The 17,609-nt window shown below is 39.2% G+C and overlaps 1 protein-coding gene across 7 annotated transcripts in view; it reads left to right on the plus strand.

Moving 5' to 3' along the window:
* Positions 1-17,609, plus strand: part of ITGB6 (integrin subunit beta 6) — a 148,160-nt gene that overhangs the window by 63,050 nt on the left and 67,501 nt on the right. For all 7 annotated transcript variants that reach the window (XM_050752266.1, XM_050752267.1, XM_050752263.1 and 4 more), the window contains one exon: positions 16,783-16,948. In XM_050752266.1, coding sequence (XP_050608223.1) covers positions 16,783-16,948 — 166 coding nt within the window. The remainder of the gene's footprint in view (positions 1-16,782; positions 16,949-17,609) is intronic.

Here is a 17,609-nt window from a genome sequence, read left to right on the forward strand (position 1 = left end):
GACATTTAAAATTTTTTATTTTCAAATTCTTTATGGATAACATGTAGAAATGCAATTGATTTTGCATATTCACTTTGTATCCTGCAAACTTCATGAATTTTCTCATTAGTTCTAGTGTGATTTTTATAGATTCCTTAGAACTTTCTGTGTATATGATCATGTCATCTATGAATAACAACTTCTTTTTCCTCCAATATCTATGCTCTTCTTTCTTATTTCTTGCCTTAATGCACCAACTTGGGTCTCCAGTACCCTTTTAAATAGATGTAGTAGGAGAGGACAATCTAGTCATGTTCATGATCTTAGGGAGAAAGGATCAGTGTTTTACCATTAGGTATGTTGTTAGCTAGTGTTTTTTCATTTTCTTTCATCAGATCAAGGAAATTATCTTCTATTCCTTGCTTGGTACGTTTTTTTAAAAAAAAAATTATAAATGGTTGTTAAATTTTATTTCCCCAACTTAAGAAGTTTTTGCCAGAAATTTTACTCAACACCTTAGACTTGCATCTCATTGGCTGGCATTTAGTTACATGACCACAGTTAACTATAAAGGAAGCACATTGCTAGTTGCTCCTCCAAAATCAGCATTCTGTTATTAGGGAAGAAAGAAAGATGGATACAAGGTGGCATCTACGAGCAGTTCCTGCAACACTGAATACATAGATTTCTATAAAAAGTTATAAAGACTTATACCCTCAAAAATGCTGTATAATAAAAAGTAAGGTATGATTATTGTTATTCATTGCTTGATTCACTTGTAAAGGGAAATAAGCTTGGTGCTAACAACCTCTTAACTATCTAACATAAAAGTATTGGCCGGGCGTGGTGGCTCACGCCTGTAATCCCAGCACTTTGGGAGGCCGAGGTGGGCGGATCACAAGGTCAGGAGATCGAGACCATGGTGAAACCCCGTCTCTACTAAAAATAGAAAAAATTAGCCGGGCGCAGGGGCGGGCGCCTGTAGTCCCAGCTACTCGGGAGGCTGAGGCAGGAGAATGGCGTGAACCCGGGAGGCGGAGCTTGCAGTGAGCCGAGATTGCGCCACTGCACTCCAGCCTGGGCGACAGAGCGAGACTCCGTCTCAAAAAAAAAAAAAAAAAAAAAAAAAAAAAAAAAAAAAAGTATTGCTAATGGTTTTGGCCCCATTTTTAAAATCAGAGAATATTATTCCTGAATACAATTTGTATTTAGTTCTTTGGTATACTGTGTGTCTTGCCCCTACAATAAGCTTTCATAGAGAGTTTAGTAGGGCAATTCCATCTAGAATTACAAAGTGCCACCTCTGCCCCAGAGTGTATATTTAAAATCATTCCTCATGTCACAGATCAGGTACGATGTAGCAACATGCAGTACAATAATAATCATGGGAACCAATGAGTGTGGAATGTTACCAGAGAAAATAACTAAAATTAACAAGGTTGGATGGCTCAGCTAAACTGGCAGCCCAGCATCTTGAACTAACAATGAGACCCTGTCCTTAATCGGGCTTCAAGTAAATGAAAGCAGTTTGGCTCTTTATTTACCTCTGACTGCACTTTATTCATGCATTTATTTATTCATTCATTTGTTCAACAAAATTTACTGAGTTCCAACTATGTACCAAGCAATGTGCTAGGCATGAGTATTTTTGGAAGAAAAAGACCTAGTCCCAGTTCTCAAGTAGCTGAAATCCTTTGGGGAAGCAGGTACATGATATCGCATGGTGATTAAGCACAAGGGCTTTGGAGTCAGCCCTGGATTCAGTCTTGATTCATACACTCACAAATAATGTGACCTTGGGTGAATCATTTCATTTCTCAAGTCTTCAGTGTTTTCGCTGTAAGTCTAGAATAACAATGCCAATCACAAAGAGTGGTTTTAAGAATTGAATGAGTTGGCCCGGCGTGCTGGCTCACGCCTGCAATCCCAGTGCTTTGGGAGGCCGAGGTGGGTGAATCATGAGGTCAGGAGTTTGAGATCAGCCTGGACAACATGGTAAAACCCTTTTTCTACTAAAAATACAAAAAAATTAGCCGGGCATGGGAGCACGCGCCTGTAATCCCAGCTACTTAGGAGGCTGAGGCAGGAGAATCGCTTAAACCCCGGAGGCAGAGGTTGCAGTGAGTCGAGACTGCGCCACAGTACTCCAGTCTAAGTGACAGAGTAAGACTACATCTCAAAAAAAAAAAAAAAAGAAAGAAAGAATTGAATGAGTTAATGAATGAAAGCATTTGGCATTGGGCCTGACCATGATACATTCTCAAAAAATAGGAGGTGCTATTAACAACAACAGGGTGTGATTAGGGGGAGACCAGAGCACTGTAGGAGGGGGCAAAAAGTGGAGACCTGTAGGAGAATCATATATTTGATCCCTTAAAAGGTTCAATATATCCTATTTTCTGAAGATTATTATTATTGGCAAAATTTACCATTAAGGTTATAAATAGCAAGTTCTTTTTTGAGGCAAAATTATAGATTTTCCATTTCCATTATAGTCCTAACTCTCTCAGTTTCTCTGTCTAGATAGTATCCCCTCATACACACATACATACATATACATGTCAAGATAAAAAAAATCAGTCTTCTGATCAAACTAAACCTTATAATTGTAGAATAAAATGTTCTTAGTAGGAAGGCAATTAGAGGTAAAAGGAAAGAGCATAGAATTTTTCAGACCTGGGTTACAATCCTAACTTGGGATAAACAATTACTCTCTTTGAGCTCAGTCTCATCACTTATAAATGGGAATAATAATATTGACCTCCTAGAGTAATTGTGAGAACTGAATGAACTCAGAACAAAACAGACATTCAAAACAAATGTTAATTTTTGCTTCCTCTCATTACCACTTACTAATTTATCTCTAGTTATTTTAATCTAGTAGTCCTCAGACTTTTAGATCTCAGGACTCCCTTAGACTCTAAAAAATTAAGAGTCCCAAGAGCTTTAGTTTATGTGGGTTATATATACCCATAATCATCATACTAGAAAGTAAAATAGAAATGTCTTAAAATAATTATCTATTGATTTATTTAATAATTATAATAAGAAACCCACTGCATATTACTGTAATATGTTTTTATGAAAAATAACTGTATTTTCTGAAACAAAACAAAAATTAACAGGCCTTCTGCTCTAAAATGGAGCAGCACTGTTTTATATATTTGGAAATCTCTTTAAACATCTGGTTTAATGGAAGACAACTGGATTCTCTATCTGCTTCTGCATTTAATCTTTTGCCTTTTTCAAAAATTGAATTCCATGAAGAAAGTCAAACCTCATATAAACATGTAGTTGGAAAAGGAAGAAGCATGTAATCGCTTTTTTCAATGCCTGTGGACATTCTTCTTCGATATTACCTTCAAACTAGATAACAGGTGATAGTAGATAACAGGTAAAACTAGATAACAGGTGAAAGTAGTTTCAACGAGGAATCTGAAACATCAGTGAATGTTTCATGTTGTTAATCTGAAAAGCCATTGGTCTCTTTTCATTTTGAATGGCTTTTTAAAAACCAGTGTATGATTTTGTAATATGATGCTTTGTTCTTTGTAAAATATTGATTCAGTGAGCTATGCAGACCTTACAGATTTCATGATACAATATCAAAAAAATCACATTTGTTAATATCACTACCATTCTCATCAGACAAATCTTAAAGTATTGGGAAGTATTGATTTATTCTATTTTATTATTATTATTATACTTTAAGTTCTGAGATACATGTGCAGAATGTACAGGTTTGTTACATAGTTATACACTTGCCATGGTGGTTTGCTGCACCCATCAACCCATCATCTATGTTCGGTATTTCTCCTAGTGCTATCCCTCCCCCTAGCCTCCCACCTCCCAACAGGCCCTGGTGTGTGATGTTACCCTCCCTGTGCCCATGTGTTCTCATTGTTCAACTCCCACTTATGAGTGAGAACATGCTGTTTGGTTTTCTGTTCTTGTGTTAGTTTGCTGAGTATGATGGTTTGAGCTTCATCCATGTCCCTGCAAAGGGCAAGAACTTATCCTTTTTTATGGCTGTACAGTATTCCATGGTGTATATGTGCCACATTTTCTTTATCTGGTCTACCATTGATGGACATTTGGGTTGTTTCCAAGCGTTTGCTATTTTGAACAGTGCCACAATAAACATACGTGTGCATGTGTCTTTATAGTAGAATGATTTATAATCCTTTGGGTATATACCCAGTAATGGGATTGCTAAGTCAAATGGTATTTCTGATTCTAGATCCTTGAGGAATAGCCACACTGTCTTCCACAATGATTGAACTAATTTACACTCCTACCAACAGTGTAAAAGCATTTCTATTTCTCCACATCCTCTGCAGCGTCTGTTGTTTCCTGACTTTTTAATGATTGCCATTCTAACTGGCGTGAGATGGTATCTCATTGTGGTTTTGCTTTGCATTTCTCTAATGACCAGTGATAATGAGCTTTTTTCCATGTTTCTTGGCCACATAAATGTCTTCTTTTGAGAAGTGTCTGTTCATATCCTTTGCCCACTTTTTGATGGGATTTTTGTTGTTGTTGTTGTTTGTTTTTTGTTTTTTATAAATTTGTTTAAGTTATTTGTAGATTCTGGATATTAGCTCTTTGTCAGATGGATAGATTGCAGAAATTTTCTCCCACTCTGTAGGTTTCCTGTTCACTCTGATGATAGTTTCTTTTGTTGTGCAGAAGCTCTTTAGTTTAATTAGATCCCATTTGTCAATTTTGACTTTTATTGCTTTTAGTGTTTTAGTCATGAAGTATTTGCCCATGCCTATATCCTGAATGGTATTACCTAGATTTTCTTCTCGGGTTTTTATGGTTTTAGGTCTTATGTTTATGTCTTTAATCCATCTTGAGTTAATTTTTGTATAAGGTGTAAGGAAGGTGTCCAGTTTCAGTTTTTTGCATATGGCTAGCCAGTTTTTCCAACACCATTTACTAAGTAGGGAATCCTTTCCCCATTGCTTGATTTGTCAAAGATCAGATGGTTGTAGATGTGTGACATTATTTCTGAGGTCTCTGTTCTGTTCCATTGGTCTGTATATCTGTTTTGGTACCAGTACCATGCTGTTTTGGTTACTGTAGCTTTGTAGTATAGTTTGAAGTCAGGTGGCATGATGCCTCCAGCTTTGTTCTTTTGCTTAAAATTGTCTTGGCTATACGGGCTCCTTTTTGATTCCATATGAAATTTAAAGTAGTTTTTTCTAAATCTGTGACGAAAGTCAATGGTAGCTTGATGGGGATAGCATTGAATCTATAAATTACTTTGACCAGTATGGCTATATTCACGATATTGGTTCTTCGTATCCACTAGCATGAAATGTGTTTCCATTTGTTTTTGTCCTCTCTTATTCCTTGAGCAGTGGTTTGTAATTCTTGAAAAGGTCCTTCACATCCATTGTAAGTTGGATTCCTAGGTATTTTATTCTCTTTGTAGCAATTATGAATGGGAGTTTACTCATGATTTGGCTCTCTGTCTGTTAGTGGAGTATAGGAATGCTTGTGATTTTTGCACATTGATTTTGTATCCTGAGACTTTGTTGAAGTTGTTTATCAGCTTAAGGAGATTTTGCGCTGAGATGATGGAGTTTTCTAAATATACAATCTTGTCATCTGCAAACAGAGACAATTTGACTTCCTCTCTTTCTATTTGAATACGCTTTATTTCTTTCTCTTGCCTGATTGTCGTGGCCAGAACTTCGAATACCATGTTGAATAGAAGTGGTGAAAGAGGGCATTCTTGTCTTGTGCCGGTTTTCAAAGGGAATACTTCCAGCTTTTGCCCATTCAGTATGATATTGGCTTTTGGTTTGTCATGAATAGCTCTTATTATTTTCAGACATGTTCCATCAATACCTAGTTTATTGAGAGTTTTTAGCATGAAGGGGTGTTGAATTTTGTTGAGGGCCTTTTCTGCATCTATTGAGATAATCATGTGATTTTTGTCTTTGGTTCTGTTTATGTGATGGATTATGTTTATTGATTTGCATATGTTGAACCAGCTTTGCATCACAGGGATGAGGCCCACTTGATCGTGGTGGATAAGCTTTCTGATGTGCTGCTGGATTCGGTTTGCCAGTATTTTCTTGAGGATTTTCACATCAATGTTCATCGGGGGTATTGGCCTGAAATTTTCTTTTTTTGTTGTGTCTCTACCAGGCTTTTGTATTAGGATGATGCTGGCCTCATAAAATGAGTTAGAGAGGATTCCCTCTTTTTCTATTGTTTGGAATAGTTTCAAAAGGAATGGTACCAGCTCCTATTTGTACCTCTGGTAGAATTTGGCTGTGAATACATCTGGTCCTGGGCATTTTTTTGGTTGGTAGGCTATTAATTACTATCTCAATTTCAGAACTTGTTATTAGTTGATTCAGGTATTCAACTTCTTCCTGATTTAGTCTTGGGATGGTGTATGTGTCCAGGAATTTATCCATTTCTTCTAGATTTTCTAGTTTATTTGCATAGAAGTATTTATAGTATTCGCTGACGGTACTTTGTATTTCTGTAAGATCAGTGGTGATGCCCCGTTTATCATTTTTTATTGTGTCTGTTTGATTCTTCTCTCTTTTCTTCTTTATTAGTTTGGCTAGTGGTATATCTATTTTGTTAATCTTTTCAAAAACCTGCTCCTGGATTCACTGATTTTTTTAAAAGGATTTTTGTGTCTCTATCTCCTTCAGTTCTACTCTAATCTTAGTTATTTGTTATCTTCTGCTAGCTTTGGAATTTGTGTGCTCCTGCTTCTCTAGTTCTTTTAATTGTGATGTTAGGGTGTCGATGTTAGATCTTTCCTACTTTCTCCTGTGGATATTTAGTTCTATAAATTTCTCTCTAAACACTGCTTTAGCTGTGTCTCAGAGATTCTAGTACGTTATATCTTTGTTCTCATTGGTTTCAAAGAACTTCTTTATTTCTGCCTTCATTTCATTTTTTACCCAGGAGCATGTTGTTCAGTTTCCATGTAGTTGTGTGATTTTGAGTGAGTTTCTTAATCCTCAGTTCTAATTTGATTGCACTTTGGTATGAGAGACTGTGTGTTATGATTTCAGTTATTTTGCATTTGCTGAGGAGTGTTTTACTTCCAATTATGTGGTCAATTTTAGAATAAGTGCGATTTGGTGCTGAGAAGAATGTATATTCTGTTGATTTTGGGTGGAGAGTCCTGTAGATGTCTATTATGTCTGCTTGGTCCAGAGCTGAGTTCAAGTCCTGAATATACTTGTTAATTTTCAGTCTCATTGATTTGTCTAATATTGACAGTGGGGTGTTAAAATCTCCTACTATTATTGTGTGGGAGTCTAAGTTTCTTTGTAGGTCTCTAAAGACTTGCTTTGTGAATCTGGGTGCTGCTGTATTGGGTGCATATATATTTAGGATAGTTGGCTCTTCTTGTTGTGTTGATCCCTTTACCATTATGTAATGCCCTTCTTTGTCTTTTTTTCTCTTTGTTGGTTTAAAATCTGCTTTAAACCAACTCCTGCTTTTTTTGCTTTCCATTTGTTTGGTAAATCTTCCTCCATCCCTTTATTTTGAGCCCATGTGTGTCTTTGCACGTGACATGCGTCTCCTGAATACACACCAATGGGTCCTGACTGTTTATCCAATTTGCCAGTCTGTGTCTTTTAATTGGGGCATTTAGCCCATTTACATTTAAGGTTAATGTTGTTATGCGTGAATCTGATCCTGCCATTATGATTTTAGCTGGTTATTTTGCCTATTAGTTGATGCATTTTCTTCATAGTTTCAACAGTCTTTACAATTTGGTATGTTTTCACAGTGGCTGGTACCAGTTTTTCCTTTCCATATTTAGTACTTCCTTCAGGAGCTCTTGTAAGGCAGTCCTGGTGGTGACAAAATCTCTCAGCATTTGCTTGTCTGTAAAGGATTTTATTTCTCCTTCGCTTATGAAGCTCAGTTCGGTTGGATATGAAATTCTGGATTGAAAATTCTTTTCTTTAAGAATGTTGAATATTGGTCCCCACTCTCTTCTGGCTTGTAGGGTTTCTGCAGAGAGATCTGCTGTTAGTCTAATGGGTTTCCCTTTGTGGGTAACCCAACCTTTCTGTCCTGGTTGCCCTTAATATTTTTTCCTTCATTTCAACCTTGGTGAATCTGATGATTATATGTCTTGGGGTTGCTCTTTTGGAGGATTATCTTTGTTGTGTTCTCTGTATTTCCTGAATTTGAATGTTGGTCTGCCTTGCTAAGTTGGGGAAGTTCTCCTGGATACTATCCTTAAGAGTGTTTTCCAACTTGGTTCCATTCTCCCTGTCACTTTCAGGTACACCAATCAAACATAGGTTTGGTCTTTTCACATAGTCCCATATTTCTTGGAGGCTTTGTTTGTTCCTTTTCATTCTTTCTTCTCTAATCTTGTCTTCATGCTTTATTTCATTAAGTTGATCTTCAATCTCTGATATCCTTTCTTCCACTTGATCGATTCAGCTTTTGATACTTGCATATGCTTCATGAAGTTCTCGTGCTGTGTTTTTCATCTCCATCAGGTCATTTATGTTCTTCTCTAAACTGGTTATTCTGGTTAGCAATTCCTCTAACCTTTTTCCAAGGTTCTTAGCTTCCTTGCATTGGGTTAGAACATGATCTTTTAGTTCAGAGGAGTTTGTTATTACCCACCTTCTGAAGCCTACTTCTGTCAATTCGTCAAATTCATTCTCCATCCAGTTTTGTTCTCTTGCTGGCAAGGAGTTGTGATCCTTTGGAGGAGAAGAGGCATTCTGGGTTTTGGAATTTTCAGCGTTTTTGCATTGGTTTTTCCTCATCTTCGTGGATTTATTTACGTTTGGTCTTTGATGTTGGTAACCTTCAGATGGGGTTTTTGGGTGGACGTCCTTTTTGTTGATATTGATGCCATTCCTTTCTGTTTATTAGTTTTCCTTCTAACAATCAGGCCCCTCTGCTGCAGGTCTGCTGAAGTCTGCTGGAGGTCCACTCCAGACCCTGTTTGCCTGGGTATCACCAGCGGAGGCTGCAGAACAGCAAAGAATGCTGCCTGTTCCCTCCTTCCTGTGGAAGCTGTGGCCCAGAGGGGCACCTGCCAGATGCCAGCTGGAGTTCTCCTGTATGAGGTGTCTGTTGACCCCTGCTGAGATGTGTCTCCCAGTCAGGAAGCATGGGGGTCAGGGACCCACTTGAGGAGGCAGTCTGTCCCTTAGCAGAGCTGGAGCACTGTGCTGGGAGATCCACTGCTCTCTTCAGAGCTGGCAGGCAGGGACATTTAAGTCTGCTGAAGCTGTGCCCACAGTCGCCCCTTTCCCCAGGTGCTCTGTCCAAGGGAGATGGGAGTTTCATCTAAAAGTCCCTGACTGGGGCTACTGCCTTTCTTTCAAAGATGTCCTGCCCAGAGAGGAGGAATCTAGAGAGGCAGTCTGGCTACAGAGGCTTTGCCCAGCTGCGGTGAGCTCTGCCTAATTCGAAACTTCCTGGTGGCTTTGTTTACATTGTGAGGGGAAATTGCCTACTCAACCCTCCGTAATGGCAGATGCCCCTCCCCCTACCAAGCTCCAGTGTCAGAGACTCCTGTGCTGGCAGCGAGAATTTCAAGCCAGCAGATCTTAGCTTACTGGGCTCCATGTGGGTAGGATCTGCTGAGCTAGACCGCTTGGCTCCCTGGCTTCAGCCCCCTTTTCAGGGAGTGAACGGTTCTGTCTCGCTGGCATTCCAGGCGCCACTGGGGTATGAACAAAACTCCAGCAGATAACTAGGTGTCTGCCCAAACAGCCACCCAGTTTTGTGCTTGAGACCCAGGGCCCTGGTGAATAGGCGCCGGAGGGAATCTCCTGGTCTGTGGGTTGCGAAGACTGTGGGAAAAGTGAAGTATCTGGGCTGAAATGCACCATTCCTCATGGCACAGTCCCTCACGGCTTCCCTTGGCTAGGGGAGGGAGTTCCCTGACCACTTGAGCTTCCATGGTGAGGCGACGCCCCACCCTGCTTCGGCTCACCCTTTGTAGGCTGCACCCACTGTCTAACCAGTCCCAATGAGATGAGCTGGGTATCTCAATTGGAAATGCAGAAATCACCTGTCTTCTGCATTGATCTCGCTGCAAGCTGCATACTGGAGCTGTTCCTATTTGATCATCTTACCAGCCTTCTCACTACTGTTTTCATATCATCAGTCAAATGTCAACACAGTGAAGAAGGCAAATGACATCTCTGAATCACTATGAAAATAGTTTAATCTGAAGGACCTCCTGCAAGGTCTCAGGGACCTTCATGAGTCTGTGCACCACACTTTAAAAACCACACCAAACCCCCATCACACACAATTTACCTATATAACAAACCCACACAAGTACCTCTAAACATAAAATAAACTTAAATACTAATAAAAATAAAAATCACCCTTTTGCCGGGTGCAGTGGCACATGCCTGTAGTCCCAGAGCCAGAGGATTGCTTAAGTCCAGGAGTTTGAGTCCAGCCTGGGCAACATAGAGAGTCCAAGGCTCTATAAAAAGAAAGAAAACCCACCTCTTTAATCAAATCTTTAATGCTTTATGGGGTAGCTCTTTTATTTTTACTGGATGGAGAGTCACTAACAATTTTTCTCACCCTGTGAAGAATGCTGAAGTGGTTTACATTTTTTAACAGAATTTCTTTTGCTGTTGTCTAAGATACAGCAACAATAAGTGTTTTCTTCATTTTCATATGCATAAATGAGTTTAATGTGTATTTAAAAGTATTTAATTGCACAAAACTTAAAATTTCTTCCCCTATTAAACATTTTGAAGGATTCTTTTTTTTTTTTTTTTTTTTTTTTTTGAGACAGATTTTCACTCTTGATGCCCAGGCTAGAGTACAATGGTGCAATCTTGGCTCACTGCAACCTCCGCCTCCCAGGTTCAAGTGATTCTGCTGCCTCAGCCTCCCAAGTAGCTGGGATTACAGGGATGTGCCACCATGCCCAGCTAATTTTTTTTTTTTTTTTTTGTATTTTTAGTGGAGACAGGGTTTCACCATGTTAGTCTGGCTGGCCTCGAACTCCCGACCTCAAGTAATCCACCTGTCTCTGCCTCCCAAAGTGCTGGGATTACAGGCGTGAACCATCGTGCCTGGCTGAAGGATTTTTTAAACATCATTTGATGTATACTGTGGTGTCTTTTGTTTTGTTTTGAATTTACACCAATAGTGAGTTCATTGTCGTTTTTCAAAAGAGGAAACTGAAGCACAAAATGCTGGAATGGGCTGGGCGTGGTGGCTCACACCTGTAATCCCAGCCCTTGGGAGGCCGAGGCGGGTAGATCACCTGAGGTCAAGAGTTTGAGACCAGCCTGGCCAACACGGCGAAACCCTGTCTCTACTAAAAATACAATAATAATAATAATAATAAGCTGGATGTGGTGGTGCATGCCTGTAATCTCAGCTACTTGGGAGGCTAAGGCAGGAGAATCATTTGAACCCAAGAGGCAGAAGTTGCAGTGAGCTGAGATGGCACCACCACATTCCAGCCTGGGCAACAGAATGAGACTCCATCTCCAAAAAAAAAAAAAAGAAAGAAAAATCCTAGAATGGGCCAGGTGCAGTGGCTCACGCCTGTAATCCCAGTACTTTGGGAGGCCGAGGTGGGCAGATCACAAGGTCAGGAGATTGGCTAACACAGTGAAACCCCGTCTCTACTAAAAATACAAAAAATTAGCTGGGCATGGTGGCGGGCACCTGTAGTCCCAGCTTCTCGGGAGGCTGAGGCGGGAGAATGGCGTGAACCCAGGAGGGGAACTTGCAGTGAGCTGAGATAGTGCCACTGCACTCCAGCCTGGGCGACAGAGCGAGACTTGGTCTCAAAAAAAAAAAAAAAGAAACGCTAGAATGAATTTCCTCTATGTTCACACACATAAACATATATGAGTATACGGTATATAGTTTCTTATTGCAAACATAATAAGCCTATGTGAAAATACAGACAAAAGTAAGAAATGGAAATCATTTCTAACCTCAGTCAGGAAAAGATGATACTAATGCTTTGGCATATGTAATTATAGTCTTATTCTGTAAATATTTATTTAAAATTTTAACAAAAAAATTGAAGTAGTACTTCTTTATATTGTGTTTCATAATTATTTTGCATTTTAAATGCAAATCTCTTGTTATCTAGGGGCCTCAAAATCAAGTAATTTGGTGAAAGGTGCCTATTTCTTTTAATTGCTAGGCTAAAAAAGTAACAGCAAAATATGAACATCTGTTAGAAAATGAACTCTCACCTGTAATCCCAGCACTTTGGGAGGCCAAGGTGGGCAGATTGCTTGAGCTCAGGAGTCCATGACCAGCTTGGGCAACATGGTGAGACGCTGTCTCTATAAAAAATACACACATTAGCTGGGTATGGTGGTACCTGTAGTCCCAGCTACGTGGGAGGCTCGGGAGGCTGAGGTGGGAAAATTGCTTGAGCCCAGTGGCGTAGGTTGCAGTGAGCTGAGATTGTGCCACCACAACCGCATTCCAGACTGTGCGACAGAGGAAGACCCTGTCTCAAAAAAAAAAAAAAAAAAAAAAAGAGAGAGAGAGAGAGAGAAAGATAGAGAGAAAAGAAAATGAACTCTGAACAAAACATGGGCAATCTCCAGTCAAAATTCCCTGGCGTGCGCCATCTCTGATACTCTGTTTTCCTTTAGCTCTCCTATCACATGAATTTCTTTAGTGAGTTAAATTAAAATTTCATTCCACTTTCCGAAGGCACAGAGTTCTAGTAAAATCTACATAGCAGATAATTCTAACCAACAAAGATGCAAATCTCTCACAAAAAGATCGGACTGCTACTTCTGTGGATCTGGAAGATGCTCAAATGTCATTTCAGTATGGTATGAACCAGTAGCCCCAAATAATAGATTAAATAATTTCCAAGAATAGTTAGGTCCCAGGCACAATGGTGTACCTAACATGATTACATACTTTTTATCTCATATGATCGTCATGGCAACTTTGTGGAATAGGTATTATAATCATTCCCATTTTATGGAGGAGGACACTGAGGCCAGTGGTGTTGGATACAGTGATGCTGTATTCTTTGCCAAGTTGAATAACTTGCCCAAATATAGATAACTGGCCAGGCACAGTGGCGCACGCCTGTACTCGTGACACTTTGGGAGGCCGAGGTGGGTGCATCACTTGAGGTCAGGAGCTCGAGACCAGCCTGGCCAACATGGTAAAAACTCCATCTCTACTAAAAATACAAAACTTAGCTGGGTGTGGTGGCGGGTGCCTGTAATCCCAGCTACTCAGGAGGCTAAGGCAGGAGAATGGCTTGAACCTAGAGGCGGAGGTTGTAGTGAGCCAAGCTGAGATCATGCCACTGTACTCCAGCCTGAGCAACAGAGTGAGACTCCATCTCCAAAAAAAAAAAAAAAAAAAAAAAAAGATAGATAGATAACTGTTCACTCTTTTTATTCTAAATCCAATGTATTTTCTACCAGCCATAGCTATTTGAAGTGCTATAAGGGCAATTAAGACAAAGGCTGCATTATTGTCATTTAACAAGTTAAATATTTTGAAAAAAATCAGGCTCCTTCCTCATATCACACTTTAAAAATGCATCTTATATTTGAAGGTGGGAAGAAGTTTGTCTGCATCAAAAGTTTTAAGATATATATCCAAAAACATCATGAACAAAATTAAAAGACAAACTACAAAGAAAAAAGGTTAATATTTTTAAGATGGTTCTTAAAATTAAATTAGAACAAGAAATTTAGCAAGGGATATCAGCTAGCAATTACCAAAAGAAGAAATACACAGTGTTAATAAGTAGAAACAAGCACTCAATCTTAATAATAATAAAATGAAAATTAAAACTAACAAATACCATTTTTTGCTAATCAACTAGTATAGTTAAAAAAAAAAAAAAATGATGCCATGCCGTACACTAATACCACAGAAGGCAATGGATACAAACTTTTTGCAACAGTTTGCTAATATGAGTCAAGAGATAACCCAGCAATTCACAATCAAAAAATTTATTTTAAGCAAGGATATGAAATAGTTTGTAAATATGTATGTAGAAGGATCACCATATTATTTAATTACAAAAATGTTCAAAATAAATGCTCAGCAATAGAAAGATGATCAAATAAACTATGATTCATCTCACAACAATTACAATTTATGTTTTTGATTCTTTTCTTTACACTTTCATGTAAAACCCCAGTTTTCTTCAATGAACCTGCCTTATTATTTTAATCAGGAAAAAATATTATTCTAGAGATATCAGGAGCCAAATCCATTATCTGTACTTAGGTCTGTTCTAGACTGTGTGAAGTGATTTATTTAAGAAATGACACTCATGTTTATTATGCATTAACTCTGAAAAGCTCATCGTGCTGTATTCTTTGCCTATTTGATCTCATTCAAGTCTCATGACAACCCTGCTAGGTAGATACAGTCTGTGGTCAGCACTTTAGAGTTTCAGTGAAACCTGATGAACAATATTAAAAATAAGAGAATAAGGTTGCCTTCTGAGAGTTAAAGTTAAACATAATAATTAGGAAAGGAAATATAAAAATTACCTGAAAGCGACAGACTGGCCCCTGGACCCCATAGACTACATGTCTTGATGCAGCTGAAAGGATAGACAGGCCTAGTGGGCTAGGGCAGGGCAGAGAAGGGGATGTCACAGAGGCCAGTGTGGGCCACATCCATCCAAGAGCCTCAGCCAACACACTTCCAGAGCTTCCAGTCCCTTTGGTTGCGAGAGCTTTTCAAATTTGTGTTAGCTGAGGAAGCGGACCACAGATGGGGGAGGGGTCAGATGTGACCAAGAGCATCCATTCTGGGGTGGTTGCCTTGGGCCATCTTGGACTGTGCCATTCAGTGCTGGGGTCCTCCAGTTCCCCTTGTTCTGAAGCCTGGGGACACATCCAAACCTCACCTGCTTTCAAGGAAAGTCTACTGATAGGAAGAAAATGATGGTACTCACAGGCACCAGCATTCTGGTCCCAGTGAGAGCATCCTTACTCAGTGTGAAAGAATCCATGATCACTCTGATCTATCTGTACACACAGTTAATTCTCATTATTCATGGTAGTCATGTTCCATAAACTTGCCCCAAGCAATGAATTATCGAATATTGAATCATTGCTCCCAAGGAAAATGTAGGGTTAGGTTCCTGTGAGACTCTGGCTATCACATTTTCATCAACAAATCACTACATAACCTTATTTTATGTGTGCTTCTGTTTAAAGATGCTGTATGTAATAGATCTCATTGAATTATAAACATTGAACTCCATACAAAGGCACTGTAACTCATGCCTGAATGAAGCTTGTCTCACACAGCTTATTTTCTCCATGAGACACATCGCAGCCCTCTTACACTTAGGAACACTAAACAGCATTTCAACATTATGCTTGGGGGCTATTTTAAACAGTGAAACCATCCATGAAAAGCATAAAAATGCAAGAAAGGTAGCACCAAGTAGACAGTGAAAAAGACACTGACTTAGAGTTGGAGGCCTGAAATAAGAAGGCAGGGCACCACGGTGTTTGATTCCAGTTGGGAATGTGCACATAGGGAGATGCTTTGTTTTGGGTTTTCTTGTTTTGTTTTGTTTTGTTTTGCCTGTCTACACATGTCCACAAATGATTCAGAAAACCCTGCAAGTATTAATTAGGGAGTTACAAATAAATTTTAGCAAGTAGGTTAATTCACAAATATAGAATCTGTGAATAATGAAGATCAACTCTATACCTCAGGCAGATTAACTTGATGAACTGAAGCCTAACATTGAAAAATGCACCTTCTCGTGCTGACAAAGTAGTCTACTGGACCTGCAGAGCCAAGGCCCAGGCCCCACATATGCCCATATTAAGAATCAACCAGTTCTTCCCCAGGCAGCACATCATTCCCTCACCAGGGGCTATGCCTTTTTGTCTCTTTGCACTTCTACACCAATGATTCTCAAACTTTAGCATGCATCCAGGCTTGGTACAACACAGGCAACTAAGCCCACCCTCAGCATAGCTAACTCAGCAGGTCTTGGGTAGTGGTTCAGATTTTGCATTTCTAACAATTTGCCAAGTGATGCTCATGATGCTGGGCTAGGGACTTCAGTTGGAGAACCTCTCCTCTATACGATTATCCTCATTTTAAAATCCAAAGCTCAGGAGTGTTGAGTAACTTGCCCAAAGTTTCATGCACAGCTAGAAACTTGCTTTCAAAATAAGATGTGGCTGAACTCATGATCAGCCCTTTGTGTTCTACTGTAATATCTTTGGTGCAGATTTCATCGTAATGTTGTACTTTAAGTAGTGGTTTTATTTCTAGGCTGGCCTATTCAATCCCAGTATAGTTGGACTCTCAAACCAAGAATGCTGCTACAATTGTTGGGCCCTTGGCAGGCAGACCTGGTGGTACAGGAGGGAGCAGAGAAAAAAGAAGACAGGTTCCTCTCTTGTCTTGCTACAGGGTGATTCATACTTGATGACAGCCTGAGATATCAGAATACAAAGGAATTGTCATTGTATAAACTTAGTGGTGAATTTTGGTTGGGAGCCCATAGAAGGTAGTGATTACACACACACACACACACACACACACACACAGGAGTCTGATCACCTGATTATCTGTTATCTGAGTCTGAGCCAGTGCAGGACACACAATAAGCTCTAAATAAGTGTTAGCTAATATGGTCAACATAGAAAGGGTGGGAGATGATGTCAACAACCTTAACAGTGAGATTCATAGCTGAGTTACAGAGTCAGGCCCTTTAGAAAAACTAATCTTCATTTAAGAGAATGTTGCTAAGCTATCAGATCCATTACATTTCATCAATAATATTTTTGCATCTCACTTTTGCAGTAGTATTCCATACTTCTGTTTACCTACATTTGGATTCAAGCACATTTTGCCATTGACAAATGATGCTGAAAGATTCAATGAAATTGTGAAGAATCAGAAAATTTCTGCTAATATCGACACACCTGAAGGTGGATTTGATGCAATTATGCAAGCTGCTGTGTGTAAGGTATGCTGAAGGGAGTGCTGTTTCACGCTGTTAACATAAAGTTCATCTCTTATTAACAATTCTACTTCAAAAAGATTAGCTAATTTCCTTTCCTTTGATCTCTAAATTTCTACATTTTGTATTTTTCTTAAAATACACAATTTTTGCCAAATATTTAATTAAATCATGTTGAAATGGGGACTGTTCTTTATGCCTATGATGAATAATCTAAAAACATTGTGTTGGGAAAATTTAGTTGAAACAATAGCTATGCATGATTAATTTTCAAAGATCAAGATCAGATTAGTTTTTGGATTAATCATGGTAAAAAAAAATCAAGGGTAGAACATTTATTTTAAAAAGTTAAAATGCTCTGAATCAGTATATGTCCATACATATGACTACATAGCTATTGTTTTGAACCAACAAAGTAAGCTTTGGAAGTGTGCTGTCTCTACAACATCACAGGAACACTGCTTCTCCTCGACTATCTGACAAGTATCCACAAGAATGATTCCCTTGTCTTTAGGCAAGAGCCCTTCATGGAAAATATCAGGAAATAAACAAGGCTGAAGCTCCTAGAAAGTGGGAGGACTAGGGAATTAGAGAAGGAAGGAAAGGAATAATGTGGGATGGAACAGCCAGGATACGTTTTTACCCAATTGGTTCCTGAACTAATATT

Source organism: Macaca thibetana, chromosome 12, assembly GCF_024542745.1.
Source record: "Macaca thibetana thibetana isolate TM-01 chromosome 12, ASM2454274v1, whole genome shotgun sequence".
NCBI classification, from domain to species: Eukaryota; Metazoa; Chordata; class Mammalia; order Primates; family Cercopithecidae; genus Macaca; species Macaca thibetana.